The sequence below is a fragment of the Argopecten irradians genome, chromosome 10 (genome assembly GCF_041381155.1).
Source record: "Argopecten irradians isolate NY chromosome 10, Ai_NY, whole genome shotgun sequence".
In the NCBI taxonomy this organism is placed as follows: domain Eukaryota; kingdom Metazoa; phylum Mollusca; class Bivalvia; order Pectinida; family Pectinidae; genus Argopecten; species Argopecten irradians.
This window is the reverse complement of record NC_091143.1, coordinates 20,406,255-20,422,951: the sequence shown is the minus strand read 5'-3', so window position 1 is coordinate 20,422,951 and position 16,697 is coordinate 20,406,255. Positions and strand designations below refer to the sequence as shown.

General features: G+C 33.4%; 2 protein-coding genes and 1 long non-coding RNA gene across 3 annotated transcripts; all 3 read right to left on the bottom strand.

The window, feature by feature from the left end:
- Positions 1-148: 148 nt before the first annotated feature.
- Positions 149-8,671, bottom strand: LOC138333363 (alpha-methylacyl-CoA racemase-like). The gene is made up of 7 exons (XM_069281706.1): positions 8,514-8,671; positions 6,192-6,299; positions 5,234-5,372; positions 3,951-4,094; positions 3,043-3,225; positions 2,001-2,165; positions 149-1,615 (listed from the first exon to the last, which is right to left on the bottom strand). Exons 2-7 carry the CDS (start codon positions 6,297-6,299, stop codon positions 1,218-1,220), a joined length of 1,137 nt encoding a protein of 378 aa, XP_069137807.1. The 5' UTR covers positions 8,514-8,671; the 3' UTR covers positions 149-1,217.
- Positions 8,672-10,134: 1,463 nt separating this feature from the next.
- On the bottom strand, positions 10,135-11,115 carry LOC138332760 (sperm-specific protein PHI-2B/PHI-3-like). Its single transcript, XM_069280728.1, has one exon. The coding sequence runs from the start codon at positions 11,103-11,105 to the stop codon at positions 10,191-10,193; it is 915 nt and encodes a 304-aa protein (XP_069136829.1). The 5' UTR covers positions 11,106-11,115; the 3' UTR covers positions 10,135-10,190.
- A 1,738-nt stretch (positions 11,116-12,853) lies between these two features.
- On the bottom strand, positions 12,854-16,694 carry LOC138333362 (uncharacterized). The gene is made up of 2 exons (XR_011209975.1): positions 13,582-16,694; positions 12,854-13,510 (listed from the first exon to the last, which is right to left on the bottom strand). It is a non-coding gene; the product is annotated as an uncharacterized lncRNA (long non-coding RNA).
- Positions 16,695-16,697: the final 3 nt, after the last annotated feature.

The following is a 16,697-nucleotide window of genomic DNA, read 5'->3' as shown; positions in this document are numbered from 1 at the left end:
CAAATTTTTTTTAGTTGGGTTTACATTATTGACACAATGAGAAAGTCAATGCTGGAAATAGTACAGGAATTGTAGTCCAAAATCATTGAACTTGTTCGGTCTCTCTGCACTAAATGTTCCTCTTATAACAGTAACAACATAAAACAAATTAATGTACATTATTTTTAATAGGCCATGGTAAAATAATAAAGTACTTCACCACAATTTAGTCACAACCATTCATCAAGAAGATTCATAGTTTGATAAGAGATTTAATAGTCAGGTTATGAAAACTAGAATATATGGCTTTATCTGTATTGATTGTAATACCATACATTGTAAAAAGAGAATATTTCATTATTTCATTTTCAAGTCAACAAAAAGGGTTGATTCTCTTTAAAATCGGTATTTGTTTGAACAGAAGATTTTGAATAAATTCAGTTCAAAGCCAAACCCTAATGAAAATATATTACGAGACATGATTTATGATAGAATTTCATGCTATTACCATCTTAATTCCATTTTTTAATTTGTACATGTATAAAATCACAGAATGTTACATTGTATTTCATTAATAGTGTGACACTGCTGTCCACATTATTCAAAAAGTTTTACAGGTGAGCTATGCTGCTACATACAATTGATGCAAGTATGTATTTATATAGTAACTGATAGTATCACAGCAAAAGTCTTTACAGTTTGTAAGTGGCTTAAAGTGTCTCCCTAAGACCAATCACATAGATATATACATATGGACATCTATTTTCTATCTTCGATTTCATACTCTTTCTATTTCAGACTCTCTCTCACTCATCATTCTAAGGTATAAATATAAAATCTCCAATCATTCAAAATTATGAAATATTAGTACTATCCATCCTCGGTAAGTGTCAGAAGTATATCATTTACAGATATCGCCTGGGTTACCAAGAATGGTCATTTTCAAATTCATACATTCTGATTATAAGCAAACAAAGAAAACATCTAGTTAACATTAAAATATTGCTTACAATTCTATCATATCAGACAAAATTATACTATAAACCAACTGATTGTAGTGTATATCTATTTTTGTTTGTATATATAATTACCATCAGAATGGAAAAGTTTAAAACACGGAGACATCAGAATAAGTCTAAATTGTAAAATTAATTTACCAAGAAAAGTTGTTTGACATGAGAATACAACATAAAATCACTTGGTTTATAGTAATGGTACACAACAAATCCATTCTCTAACTATAATTTAGATGACCCTTTATTGTCCTCTACCACACAATCACGGATGAAGCTGCTGATCTCGGCCTGTGAGAAGCCAACTTCCTGTAACACCTCCGATGTATTTTCACCTATCCTCGGCGTAGGGTACACCTGGTCTACCCCTGGGGTACGGGATAGTCTTGGAGCCGGCGCTGGTGTATATCGTCCCTTGGCATCCTTGAGGAAACTTTTGTTATGTACATTATGTGGGTGAAGTGGTGCCTCATTGTAGTCCAATACCGGACTGTAACAAGCGTCCAGACCATCAAAAACAACATCCCATTCGTCACGAGTCTTCAGTAGGAATACTTTCTTAAATTTCTGTCGCATTTCAGCCGGGTCATCGAATTGTGAAACTTCCTCACTCATTCCCAAGCCTGGGTGATAATAAATTATGAACATTATACGCAATACAGGAATATATTAATTGAAAATCATTATTTTATTCATTTGGTTTTACAGAATTTTTTTTTTTTTTTATTAATAAACAAAATTAATACTAATAATTAATATTAATGTCTATAATTTAATTAATTAAGAAAAATATGAACACTGATCTCTCAGACTAACCATTCAACTTGTCCACACATTATATCAATATTACACAGCTGTATCAGAAAATCGTTTTTCCTTTTATATAATACATGGTAAACCAATCTAACTTTGGTACTAAAATTTCATAACAGAAATTTAATTCAAACAGGTAACAGCTCTTTATCAAATTGAACTAAATTATGTTTATTAAAGTCTTGTGAACCCTACCTTTCACTAAGTCATTGAAAAACTGTGGTTCCAGGGGGCCGACACTCACATATTTCCCGTCTTTGGTTTCATACGTATCATAAAAGGCAGATCCCCCATCTAGTACATTGTCTCCCCTTTCTTTACCCCAAATGGGCATAGCTCGCGAACTGAACAACCATGTCCCTGGAAATAAAGAAATTTTCACTTTTATTACATTCCAGTCTCTTTTAGACTCCTACAGAACACTTCTCCTAGTAAAGATTCTAGAGCGAGTAAGTTATTACTCTTCAATTTAATACAGAAAATCATGTTGATAACAAAAACGCTTTACAACAAATTCATGGTTATAGACCTGTAATATTTATTGCTCAATTTTCCTATAAGATGTCTGTAACAAGCGTGCAGTTTGTTATATCAGTAATATTGTGCAGTTCACCATAGGTCTGTTATAAATGTGTTTTACTCTATCACAGATACAGAAGAAAAAATGTGCTGTTGTTATGGTTTCGATTATTGGAAAACTGGAAACTTAAAGACATCGAAAGGTGTAAAAATACCTTTCCAAAAACTCCAGTTGTCATTTCTATATACTTGGTCCTTGTTTACACAAATTAATTCACATTCAATTAAGAAGGTTTGACTATAAATGGTACATGGATATCATACATGCATACACAAGCTTGTAGAGGTGTAATGATTCATTGATGCATCAATGTATTGCATCTCTTAGCAGTGCATTGATGCATTGTGTGCAATATTTGTTATGAGCAAAACACTATGGCCTATAAGGCTGCTTCCTGGTCTTATTTCAAGTCTCTGTCTACTACTAAATCTAGTAACCGTAAACGGAACATGGGAAATGGATAAAACTCAAGTCAAGAAATCTCTGTCATTGTTGATTTTTATTAGATAATGTAATTATCTTTTTCAGCAAGTTATCTCATATTGTCTATCAAAATATTGTGTATCGTATTGTGAACCCTGTATCGGGATATGTATCATACCATCGCATACCTTGTGATACACAGCACTACTAGCTTGTTCAGTAATAACTACCTACCGACATAGGCAGAGCCTTCCACCATATTGGAATCAATCACTTGACCTTTGCCCGATACTGATCTTTCAAACAGAGCCATGGCGATACCAAAGGCACATGTCAGACCACCTCCAGCGAAGTCTGCTAACAGGTTAATTGGTGGGTACGGCCGTTCTCCCTTTCTTCCTAGTTGTCCCAGTATGCCTGCAAACCAGGCAGTTATGTAGCAAGGTAAGAATTTTACAGAATTCTGTTATATCTGTATTTTTCATGCGAGTGTCAATTCTTTCACTTGTGAAAAATTGTCAAAGCTTTATAACATTAATCCATGCTTCCCACCTTACGAGGATTTATTCTTTGACAAAATATATCTAAAACAAGAATAGGCTGTGGTATATTTTACAACATAACTTAATAATCAAATTTGAAAACTTATTGCTATATTCCATCCTAATATTCTAAATCTACTTGTTACCAGTAAACTGCACAGTGCATGAAGACTGAGCTACTATCAAAGATCAGTAAAAAGTATTCAGGGTATATGTACAACACAATTTAACAGTGGTCAACATTACATTAGGAGCATTTTATTTTATCTCGTTTGAGAGGGAGGGGGGTAAAATTCCTTATTTGTTGATTGGTTGTTTGATTAGGTTTTACATCCTATTAACAGCTCTAAAGGTAATTAGGACAGCCTCCCATGTATGCAATGTGTGTGAAAAGCGTCTGTTATGGGATACTGCAGTAATGTCTGAGTTATCATTAGTTATCTGTGTAATAGTAAAATTCTTGCCCTTTTTATAGAGATATACCTAAATAAAGCATACCGCCAACGACACCTTTATGTTTAGATCCAGCAGCCAAACACTAGTTTTGGCTTAAACAAGTTAATGTATGATATCACGGATTCATAAAAACAGGGTACATACCAGCCAGAGAAATGTAGTTGATGTCATGTCCAGCTTTTGCTGACCATGGTCCTTGCTGACCAAACCCTGTCAGCCTAGCGTATACCAGACGAGGGTTGTCTGACAAAAGTCTGTCTGGTCCCAGACCCAACTTCTCCATCACACCTACAAATTTAAACAAGAAATGTGATCATAATTATCCATACCATACATGCATCTACAATGTATTATAATATATCACATTCTGAGTTAGCTCCCTTGAGGGTAGGTATCGATTGCTATGTCATTATTTTGTGAGCGCAGTTTTCGTTTACTCTGAAAAGTATGCCGTTAAGCTCGCAAACATATGACGTCACAATCAATGCCTACTCGCAAGGGCAGATAAATCTGTGATATGCAAATACAGAATAAGAAAATACATGGTACTGTGTTCGACCAAATAACTGTGCCAAAAGGAGCTTATTATTTTAACAAGAGATCCAAGAGGGATCTTGGCGACCACCAATGAATGATCTATGTCTGACAATGGAAAGAGGATCTTTCCTCTGCTTTTCAAACTTTTACTACATATTACTACAAATGAAATTTGAGAACAATCCTTTCAGTACTTTCTGAGATATATAACACTAACAAACTTCAATTATCAAAATCAAAGATGGCTACCTGTCGGCCATCTTGTTGACCAATCAGTCTCCAAATGCAATATGCACAACTAGGGCCCAAAGGGAACCTACATATGAAATTCGAGAATGATACCTATAGGACTTTCTGAGAAATAGCGATAACAAACTTTAAATATCAAAATCCATGATGGCTGCCTGGTGGCCATCTTGTTGACTTATTGGTCACAAAATGCAATATGCACAACTAGGGCCCTAGGGGAACCTACATGTGAAATTTGAGAAGATCCCTTCAGCACTTTCTGAGAAATAGCTTTAACAAGGATTATTAACGGACGGACGGACGGAAGGAAGGACAGACCACGGACGAAAAGCGATTTGAATAGCACACCATCTGATGATGGTGGGCTAAAAATAAGCATGCGATAAATAGAATCAAATTTAGATGAGCTTTTCATAAAATACTTGCACAAAGTAAGCCATACTCAATCTGCGAAAGAAATCAATAAAGAAACCTTCACAGTTTTCATATTTTCAGTCTGCATTTAATTTGAGGTAAGTCAAATTAAGGTCTCAAAAGGGATAGGCTGTGCTAAATTGGAATGGGAGCACTTATTCAGTCAAATATGGTAGGTATTTTCTGATAATCCCAATGTCAGTTACCAGATGAATTGATAAAAATACCTGTCCTGAATGGCTCTATTACAACATCAGCTTTGGAACACATCCTCCTGACTACCTCAACTCCGTCCTTCTTCTTAAGGTCCACCGCCACAGACTGTTTACCTCGTCCAAGTCTGTCGGTTCCCATCTGTGATTTGACCTTTTGCAAATAATAAAACAGAACATTAAAAATGTTTGCACGGCTTAAATGACCTAGACCTAATCATCTGTCTGTTAAAATGAGCTCTTTTTCTTTTTGTTGTCGTTTATCGATACACTCATTCAGTCTATGAATGCCCTTGTTGTTTCCATATGAAATCAGAAAGAGATACATACTTAGTCAAAGTATAACTGTAAGCCAAATTTCTTTTGTAGCTATTAAATTTTGCGATTTCCATTTCAAAACAAGTTTGCAAAGAATAATGTTCACAAAATGTACAATTGAGTGATCATGATAATTGAAAATTCCTATCTGTATAGATTATGATATTGCTGAAATTCAGATTATTCCTTATCAAAATAAATAAATATTTCCCCTCAGCTCTTGTATACATGTACCAAATTCAGTAATGACCATACATTTGAGAGTCTATTCCTAAATTTATCGGCCAATTACAAGTCAAGGAATCAAAGCTGCATCACAGTCAACTAAGATTCTCTCACTTGCATATACCAGTAACTAATGAACAATAAGTAATACATCATTGCAAGACAAAAAACAGATGGTCATTAATCTTTGAGGCCTGGGGTGATTATGACTGATTTAAAATCAGTGCATGTGCAATCGCATGTATTTAAGGAGAGAATCTGTGTCATAGGCTTGTATATAGTATTAAGTATGGTCTTTGGTACTCAGCGAATGGAGCATCCTTCTTTTGCTCAATCGGTATATAGAACCCTTTCATGATGGAGACTGAGCTTTAATTCCTAGTCAGGAACTGGAATGTACATAACCTATACATATTGTTCATTCTCTTACCCTGTCAACACGAACCACCTTGGCACCAAAGTCAGCTAAAATCATGGCACAGAACGGGGCAGGGGCTAGTCCTGCTAACTCCACCACTCGGATACCCTTCAACGCCATCTGTTATTCACAAAATAAACTTAAAAGTTGTAAAGTAATTCCAAAATGATCATTATTTATTTGGTATTAAAGAAGTCCATCTTTTGGCGATTTTATCAGATTTAAAGATGCTCCATCGCCGACAGAGCATAAATTATATTCATCATTTGAACAATAATCAGTGTTTAATCGTGTATATATATGTCTAGTTAACAAAAAAATATTATAAAATAATTTATTTTGCCTTTGGTTCATGTGAATCAGTGCTTCATTTAATATAGGATATAGTGTCACGGAATTTTTGTCGGGATGCAATAAATTATTTTTCATATTTTAAAATTGAAGTAAAATTAGAAGCTCAAACTCTTAAAAGGTGGTAATGGTGTAAAGTAAGTAACTTTTGTAACTGAAGAAAAATACTAAATCGTCTGCTTCTGTTTTTGAAAGTGAAATAATAACATTTGTCAGCGGTGGAGCATCTTTAATATTAAAGATGCTCCACAGCCGACAGAGCATAAATGATATTCATCACTTGAACAATAATTAGTGTTTAATCGTGTATATATATGTATAATTCACACAAAAAATAATATAAAATAATTTATTTTGCCTTTGGTGCATGCGCAATCAGTACTTAATTCCATATAGGATATAGTGCCACAGAATTTTTTCAGGATGCAATTAATTATATTTTGCAATTTTAACATGAAGCTAAAACTTTTCAAATGTGGTAATGGTGTAAAGAAAATAACATTTGTAACTGAAGAAAAATACTAAATCCTCTGCTCCTGTGTTTGATAGTGAAAAAATACCATTTGTAAGCAGTGGAGCATCTTTAATGATATTCTTTTCAAAGAGTAAATCCATTATTGCCTAGCTGTGATGACGTCACATACAGTGTAGCTCTGAACGTCGGATGGAAGATTTGTGACAGATGGACGATTTTTATATGGTCAATTCTATGTATAAATACATTCTGTAGGTGAAATCAATTAATTAAATCAGGGTCTGTATATCCGGGATTAATGCTCCAACAGTTACAAAGGTACAGTTAATTATGTGTTTACTCGAACTATGTCAGAATGTACACTTTATCTTTGTTTTGGTTGGGAGACTGCAGTATATAAATTAAAATTAAATGTATATTCTTAATGTGTCTCTATCTCGGATAAGACAGAAAAGCAGACATCAAAAGAACTAACACGGTTAAGTATGGTCATAAATCATTTTCTTTTGAGGCCGCTCTGGTTGGAACAGTCTTCCAAATGAATTCCGAAGAGTTGAAAACTTTTCAGAGTTTGAAAGACTTATCCACACCTGGGACGGCAAAATTTGTCAGAGTGCCATTTGTCTGTCTTTTGCAGAATAACCGCTCGTGTCATGCTTTGCTGTCTTGAAATTCTCCTGGGTATACTTACATATATCTTTTATCCTGTATTATGCAGCTTGTGTATACACTATATGTATCTGCAAAAACTTTGTAATGTTTACGCTTTTTTGTTTATCATTAGTCTACAAAATGTATGTTTATGACACTTTGTCTTTATATAATATGGTCTTGATATTGCTTTTTTCTATCCCAAATTAAAATGCTTCCCTTTAACTCACATTTTATTAGTGTATAATCTCTCAATTTTTACTTTTCGCTATGTAAGCATACATGTACATTAAACTTATCTGATAGTGTTTTAATCCCTACCTTTAGTAACAGTGTTTGTACAAATTCGAGAGTTCATGTTTAACTAACGTTTTTGTTAAAAATTACCCTTTAATTTCTGTGATATATATACAAACATATATCTTTTGATTTTCCTCCATTTTAATATATTTACTTTTGTTTGACGCGATAATAGCTCACAAGTGTATGAAATATGCGGAAAATAGAACATAAAACTATAAATTGACCAAAACGAAAGTTGTTGAAAGGGGTCAAGTTTCGTTTTCAAAGCGAGGTTCCTACAGATCTATGGTAATTAAAATGCAGTTGATGGGAGCCACAAATAACGTGGCCACGAAACACAAAATAAACATATATCTTGTAATTTTAAAATAAAAGCATTCCAACAACATGTATAAGTATTTAAACTGACATATGTCATTCTGACAAACATCAAATGTGCCGAAGACCAACTAAGCAAGTTGTGAAGTGTGCAATTATTTCTTTGGTGATAAGTGCCGTACATGTATAATGTTCACAAAACATGAATTCTATATCAACAGTACACGCAGACTTACGATAAATGGTATAACTGAATGTCAACTGTCCCGGGAAGACGATTAGAGGCGACCGTTCATCTGATGCGGCCTTTGCAAATATTGATTGTCGTGCACTTTGAACTCAAAACTAAATGTTTATACGGAAGGCGGAACAGGATATCCGGAGAAAGGCACTAAATTTGCTTGTTGCGTTAGCCTATATAACGACAAAATTACAAATGGAAATTGTAGAATTATTCTAAATGTGAAAAGTGACATCATCTAAAGTTTACATGCATTGGATGAAGATGAAAAAATAAAATAAAAACATTATAATTGATAGATACATTTACATACATGCCATAAAAAACGCTATCATAATACGAATCGTTTTGTCCATAACTAAAACGTAATATTATACTGTATCATAGACGGATGTGGAGTATCTAGGATTCTACATGTAGTACAAACGACGGTGAAACAAATATATGACGCCACGTAAAAAGGATGCATTTTAGTTTATGATGACGTTACAATATAATTTTGTCTTCAATGAAACATAATAATGTAGAATAAATAAAATGGTTATAATTGGATATTTTAAATGACGTGCCGCCATTATGCAAACACTGTATTTTTAGGATGTTAATTTGACAACAAATAATTTTAGTAACAAGTATAGATGATGATAACTGATTATGAGTGTGTGATCATAATTTTATCGGAACGTTCTACGCTTCCTTATTTATACATACTGAACCATGATATCGTCAATATTGGCATAAAACAATCGTACCTTTCATTGTCTTCAATTACAAACCACCAATTTTAGTTTAGCCGATTTCCGAGTGTTACACATATAGTGGTCATGGGCGCATCTTCATCTGTGAACTATTTTAGACTAACAATAAAACACTTTATATAAACGGAATAATTTTATAAAATGGTGGTAAAATTCATGTGCATGTATACTCACGGACATACTGTAGGGAAGTAGACCAAACCGTTCGTTGAATCCTCTCACAAAAATGAACAGATTAGTTACATCCAATACACGGACAAGTCACTCAATTTATCAATTTGAGAACGGGAAAAGCATTTTAATAAAACCATGAAGAAACATCAAAGGGGTTGTCTTTTTTATATAAACCCAGGATGCGTAGGGCAACGTCATTAAACAGTAATTTGTGGGAGATTCTGGACACGGTTTAGATAATATTGTACTCACCAAATGAAATAAACTAAGTGAAATGAACACAGCAACATATAATGTAAATTGAAATAAGGAAAATATTGATTAAATTTGAGTTGATTTCAAAGTAACTTGATGCTTTATGGTAAGCTTCAGTGGTCCCAAGTCTTTTCTTAACTTTTCACACTATGATATGAATACAGATGTAACATTATAATATTATCTGTAGTCAAATATATTGTAATGGGTCTAAGTTTACGGGTTAGTATGATGATTACACATTATGCTGTGTAGTAAACTTCAATGGATAGCGATATTCATTAATACATAATGTAGATTATAAATTTACGCGTTCAAAAACAGCCATGTTCTGCTACACAACAAGGGATGAAATTCAAATGAGGGGAGATTTAATATCGAATGGATTTAGGGCGTTATTTTCGAAGTAATTTGGTGCTTTTTGGGCAAGTTGGGTGGCCCTAAAAAGGGCCTTTGGATTTAGCTAGAACTATAAAACAGCTTCTTTACTTCTTAGCTTTCTTTGCAGCAGCTTTCTTCGGAGCGGGTTTCTTTGCAGCAGCTTTCTTCGGGGCAGCTTTCTTTGGTTTAGCGACCTTTTTCTTAGGAGACTTCTTTGGCTTCTTTGCTTTCGGTTTTGCCGCCTTCTTTGCCTTCTTTGGAGATTTCTTCGCCTTCTTGGTCTTCTTAGTAACTTTCTTTGCCTTCTTAGGTTTCTTTGCCTTCTTCTTCTTAGGTTTCTTAGCCTTCTTGGGTTTCTTTGCCTTCTTCTTTGGTGCTGGTTTTCCAACCCTGAATCGCCCTGTTGCTCCAGTAGCAGTTGATCCCTTCGGTCTCACAAGGGCGCCAGTCTTCAGTCCACGGGTTAAAGCAATTCTCACAGATGATGTTATTCTGCTGGCAGTCAGGTACTTGCTGTAATTAGCCATTACATATTTCCTGATGGCTTGGGCGGATGATCCCTTTTTATCTTTCATGGCCTTGACAGCAGCTACTACCATCGACAAGGTAGTGGGTTTCTTGGCTCCTCCTGACGGCTTCTTCTTTGGGCTTGCCTTCTTCGCTACCTTCTTCTTTGGGCTCTTCTTGCTCTTTTTCACCGGTGATGCGACCTTAGCAGGGGAGGCGCTCCTGCTCCTGGACCTTGTGCGTGGCCTTCTTGGAACAAACTTTGAAGGGGAATTACTCCTGCTCCTAGACCTAGATCTTGTGCGTGGTCTTCTTGGACTAGCAACAGACTTCTTTGCTGCAGACTTCTTAGGAGAAGAACTTCTGCTCCTAGATCTTGTGCGTGGCCTCCTGGGGCTCGGGGCAGACTTCTTTGACACCTTCTTCTTAGGACTCCTCCTTTTAGAAGGAGAGGTGCTCCTGCTCCTACTTCTGCTCCTTGACCTCGAACGTTTCTTCGGACTGCGTACCATTTTGTTTTGATGCAATATCAAAAGTGACGTTGGCAAGACGGTGTATCATATTTATAGTTTCTGCTCGAACCTGGTTGAAGACACCCTCTAAGTCGCGACAAAAAGTTTGCAATGGCGGCGAATTTGACTTCAATTGTGTTTGTTGTTCTTTTTATTGCATGATTTTTCCATAATATCTCACAGTATCATATATCTTCAAGCAACAAACAATGAATGAAGACAATAAATTTACTGAAAATATATTTATTACTTCCACATTTAGACATTAATTTACAATAGAAGTATTTTCTTTATGAAAAAATGCTCGTTCAAACACATCTTCAGTATCAAAATACTTCAAAATAACCCTTTCCCGACCATTTATAAAAAACTATATAGTTAATTTTCAAAGATTAGTTATTTCTTCTCATGCATTCGCAATGTCATAATGTATGCCTCCATACTTTTGTCACAATGCAATATCGAATTCGAGAATAAAAACACAAAACCATTCCTCGGGAAAAGACGATCGTCCAGCCTCGGTTTCGGTAAGAGCCCCTCAACTGACAGTTTCTTACTAGGCCTACAGGCACTCAACAAGTAGGCCTAAACTGTTTATTTTTGCTGTATTTCAGCTTACTTTATAGCATTATACCGAAAACAAACGATTTTTTTCAATATGGATGCATTGTACACATGTAGCTCTATTACACAACACAAACAATTTCCTTTTGTCACTGACATTGAAACGAAAGTCGATGACCTGTTTACTGTTAGGCCTAGTACCCACAGGACTAACGTTGCTGTATTGTATCTATACCTCATTTGTAGTTTCCCCAAGAATTCTAAAACGAATTTAAATGAATGGCATTTTTTCTTGTTCATGTTAACCCACGGAACTCAGGTCTATCTTAATTTAAGCGTCCATTTAATATTAGGCACGCCCTTGTTTTTATAAGATCTATTTGAATGTTAAATAGGCCTACTTATAGTTGCAGACTTTCGTTTATTCCAAAATGATAATCATCACCCTCTTCGTTTTTTAATTCATTTTTTCATTCTATAAAATGTATGTTGCAAGTCTAAGAAAATGTTTTAGTCTACTAAAATTTACAAAGTTGTAGTTGCAAATTAAAAAAACCAACAACAAGCTTAAGTAAGCTTAGGCTTTTGATCAGATTACTGGCAGTAACAGTCTACTAAGTCAGGTATGAAATCTAAATCCTTACATGCATACATACAAATGGTAATTTTTTCACTATCAATACTTACTTTACACCATTACCACCATTGAAAAGTTTGAGCTTCTAATTATATATAAGTTTACACTAATTATAAGTTATAAATATAAAGGAATAATTAATTGCATCCCGAAAAATAATCTGTGTCACTATACCCTATATGCAATGAAATACTGATTGCGCATGCACCAAAGGTAAAATAAATTATTTTATTATAGTTTTTGTGTTAATTAGACATATATGTATTTATGATTAAACACCAATTATTATTCAAATGATGAATGTCATTTATGCTCTATCGGCAGTGAAGCATCTTTAAAGATGTTATGATACTAATGGTGTCAGTTTTAATGAATAATATATAGTTAAGTCAGAAAGAAAATATACAGTTATAAGACATTTTATATAATAAATTTATTTCTTTAATATTTTTGCAAGGGTTTGATTTCTGAGTAAATAGAAATTTACTTGTTATGACAACAGTACTTTCAACATATCATATGAAAATAATTAACAAAGGCATGCCAGTAATGCTTCAAGTAATTTTATTGAAAGAACCAACTGTTGTTGTTAAATCTGAACCAACACAACATATACACAAACATTACTGTTCACATTGAAATTTAGAAAACATGAATTTGGAATGGGCAACAATACATAAATTAATAATTCAAATGAAAATATCCATGGAGACATGGACGTTTTACTGAAATCTCCATTATCAAATGATATAAACACAAGCTAAGTTTAATTAAAAGAAGTACAATTTTGTAACATTACAACGACAATAAATGAACACAAAATCATTTTCCATTATTCTGCAAATATAATTATTGAAGAAATACCATATTGATATATATTTTGTATCATTTCTGCTCAGAAGAGTTTCATGCATTGTAATCAATTTATTCCACTGTTTGGACAAAAGAAACTTTACTGAGTTAAAATATTTTCACCAGTGGAATAGCACTGTGTTTGCATTTATACACTGTAATATGCCATTCCCATATCCTTTTTAAGCATAGAAAATGAAAAAGACACCCCCCCCCCTTTTTTTTCTTCTTCAAATTACCGATATACAGAGGGACACCATTTTAACTGGAAATATTGAAATCCAAGCATTAAATTACCCAAGTACAATTGCATTTGATATGTATGATAAATAAGTAATTCTCCTACTAAAGCCTGATTATATAAATGGAACAATGGAACATACAAAAAGTCACATGATAAATAAGTAATTCTCCTACTAAAGCCTGATTATATAAATGGAACAATGGAACATACAAAAAGTCACAATCAAAATTACAATTTTATCTTTTGCACTATGCTACAATTAACCTACTTATTTTAGCATAGCCCAAACAATCAACCATCAGTCTTCAGCCCTTAAACCAGTCAGTATTCATAATACGAAATTGTACGGAAATGCCATTTATTCTACAAATGTAAATATTCTAAATATTGTATTTTTCTTATGATATTGTGCAGAAAAAACTCAATGCCAAAACATTCAGATTTCAACAGCAATGCAAATAAAATGTATGTATTAAAGTTGTATTCTAATCACAATAACCACATCCAAAAATATATTTAACAAAACAATTTTCCTTGCAAATGAATGACATATTACTGTTATAATAAAAGCCATAGTCTGATTTATATCCCCTTGTTTAGAAGCACTGCACAAGCACATTAGGAGTTTTATGTGATAAATAAATCAAAAATTGTTTTCTCAAAGAAATGACAAAACAATCAATATCTCTATGCAAAATTAGATAATTCTGAATAACAAAAAGATAAAATAAAGTGCCTTTTCTAAATAATCTAAATTACAATTGTAATTCAAGACCACATCTGATAGAACTTCAATTTTATATACATGTATTGTGTAAAACGCCTAACTATTACGTTTTTACAGTTAGAAGAAATATGAATAATTTAAAAAAAAAAAATTAATTTCTACATATCGCAAAGCATATAAATGTTCCCGGTATATCGCTATGTGAAAGTAAATAACATAAATATATATGACACGTAGCTAGTTTTCCTTATGAGCAGTTATCATCACCTGTAGTATTCATTGGTATGTAATTTTTGCTAGTGAAACCTAACAAATACTCACTATTTCATACATTTGGAAAAAAATGTATATAAAAAAAAAACACCAAAGAGGAAGGACTGATCAAAATATTGCAATAAAAAGGAAACCAGTACTAGACCAAGTATTATTATCAATAATTAAAGGGCAGAAAACTGTGTTAATTACTTATTTCTCACTTTCAAGGGTAGATAACTCTGTTAACTACTTTTGTCTCACTTTCAAGGGTAGATAACTCTGTTAATTATTTCTCACTTTCAAAAGTAAATAACTCTGTTAAAAGTTTTTGAGAGAACTTTTGCTGAATCAATCATATTAGGTATGTATTGGTCTATATACATGTACTAGTGTTTGTGTTTATAAATGATAACTTCACTAATTTAAAATTACAAATTCACATATTTGGGTTTTCCCATTATAATAAGATTAATAGGGGTGTTTCTATAATTCTATTAACACCTCTTCAGAAATGAAGAGCTGCTTCTGGTGGTTAAATGATATCTATCAAAGTATGGTGTGTTTGCATTTGTATACAATATCAATATTTAATACATGTTCCAAAATAATTTGCAGAACTGGGCTGTTTCACTGTAAAAATATTTCTAAAGATAAACACATTTATCTGTGAAACATTTGCGTCTGGCCCAAAGCATGATACCTAAAAACAATGGACAACAGCGGTTTATATGTGATATAATTAAATACAAATATATGATATACTTCTACATGACTTAAATATCAAATGCATACATATACATTAAATTTACTTGTTACATATAGCCTGGGTCATTACTTGGGAAAGAAATCTTGTTTCGATACAAATTCTTCAAATCTATATTATAGAAGGAATATTGCCACCAAATTTCATTGTAATCCTTCTAAAGTTTACTGTCGACGCGGGATTACTTTGAAAGGTAGCGGTGTAATACTACCCAGACAAACGGGGGAAGTTCCTTTGATGAAGTAATAATTTTGTAACAAAGGGGCATAACTCTGATTTTGGGTGGAGGGTAAGTGTTATACTATAAGACTCTTTCATCCGTGGATATGAAGGATAGGGATATTCTACCCGAGGGTCACACAATGTTGTAAAACCTGATCAGGCTTGCAGAGGGTTTTACAACATTTTGTGATCCAAAGGGTAGAATATCCCTATCCTTCATATCCACATATGAAAGAGTATTTTTCTCTCATACCTCGACATTTTCTTGCAATTTTACTTCTATTAATTTCCGCCATCTTGAAATAAATTTGAAAAAAAAACCGCGACTGCAAGTCAAATCTCCATACTTGAAAAATTGCATGATATTTTAAACGCAGATCCCGTTGTTTGTATCATTTAAAGTAAAATTTAGCTTAATTTCAAAAAGAAATTGTTAAAATTGTGCCTAGAAAATAGCAATTTTGTTGACGCCATGGCTTTATTGCATGGGTAGCCATGCAATACAGCTTCAGGTGATATAGGTGTATTGCCCTGGACCAGCCAGTATTACACATAAAGGTATGAGAGAAATATTATTCTGACACTTTTACAAACTGTTTCTTCCACTGTAGCAAGAAATTTGGAGGCAGTTATTTAATTGGCCTGTATTAAAAGGTCGCCAGAATTTGACCCCTTCTGAGATGTTATCAGATTCTCTATGGAACTTAGTGGGAATCAGGAAATCAATCAGATTGATGACAAAGTTAAAGGTTATTAGAGGAGAATTGGTCACTGATCAACAGTGCTGGTATAATTTAGCTTAGAGAAACAGTAGCATCAAAAATTGTCAAAATATAGAAAAAGTATTTAGACATGTAATCTCACTTTAATATGAACCTAAAATACATCACAATGCCTATTGGGCAATCAAATGAGGGAAATCAAGTGTGGGAAATCAAGGGAGGGATTCACCATCCCTAATATCATTGATATTATTGAATCACCTTTAGGGAAATCAAGTGGGGACTGATTTAAAAGAAATTAGACTACAAAATAATGCTAGTATCCAGCAAACAAAATGAGGACATACAAAAATAACTAACTTGGTCAAACATTGTACTGCAATTGTGAAAACAAATGAGGACATTTGAAAATATTAGAAAAAAAACCCAGCAACAAACCACCGAGCAATAGACTGTATAATTATGCAATACGATTGTTTACATATTAAATGACATTAACTGATCCAAAATATTTTATAAATAACAGAATTTTTTTTTTTTATATTTATCAATTTTCTTATCAAAAACTTAATACATACACGTATACAACAGACAGTATACATTTTT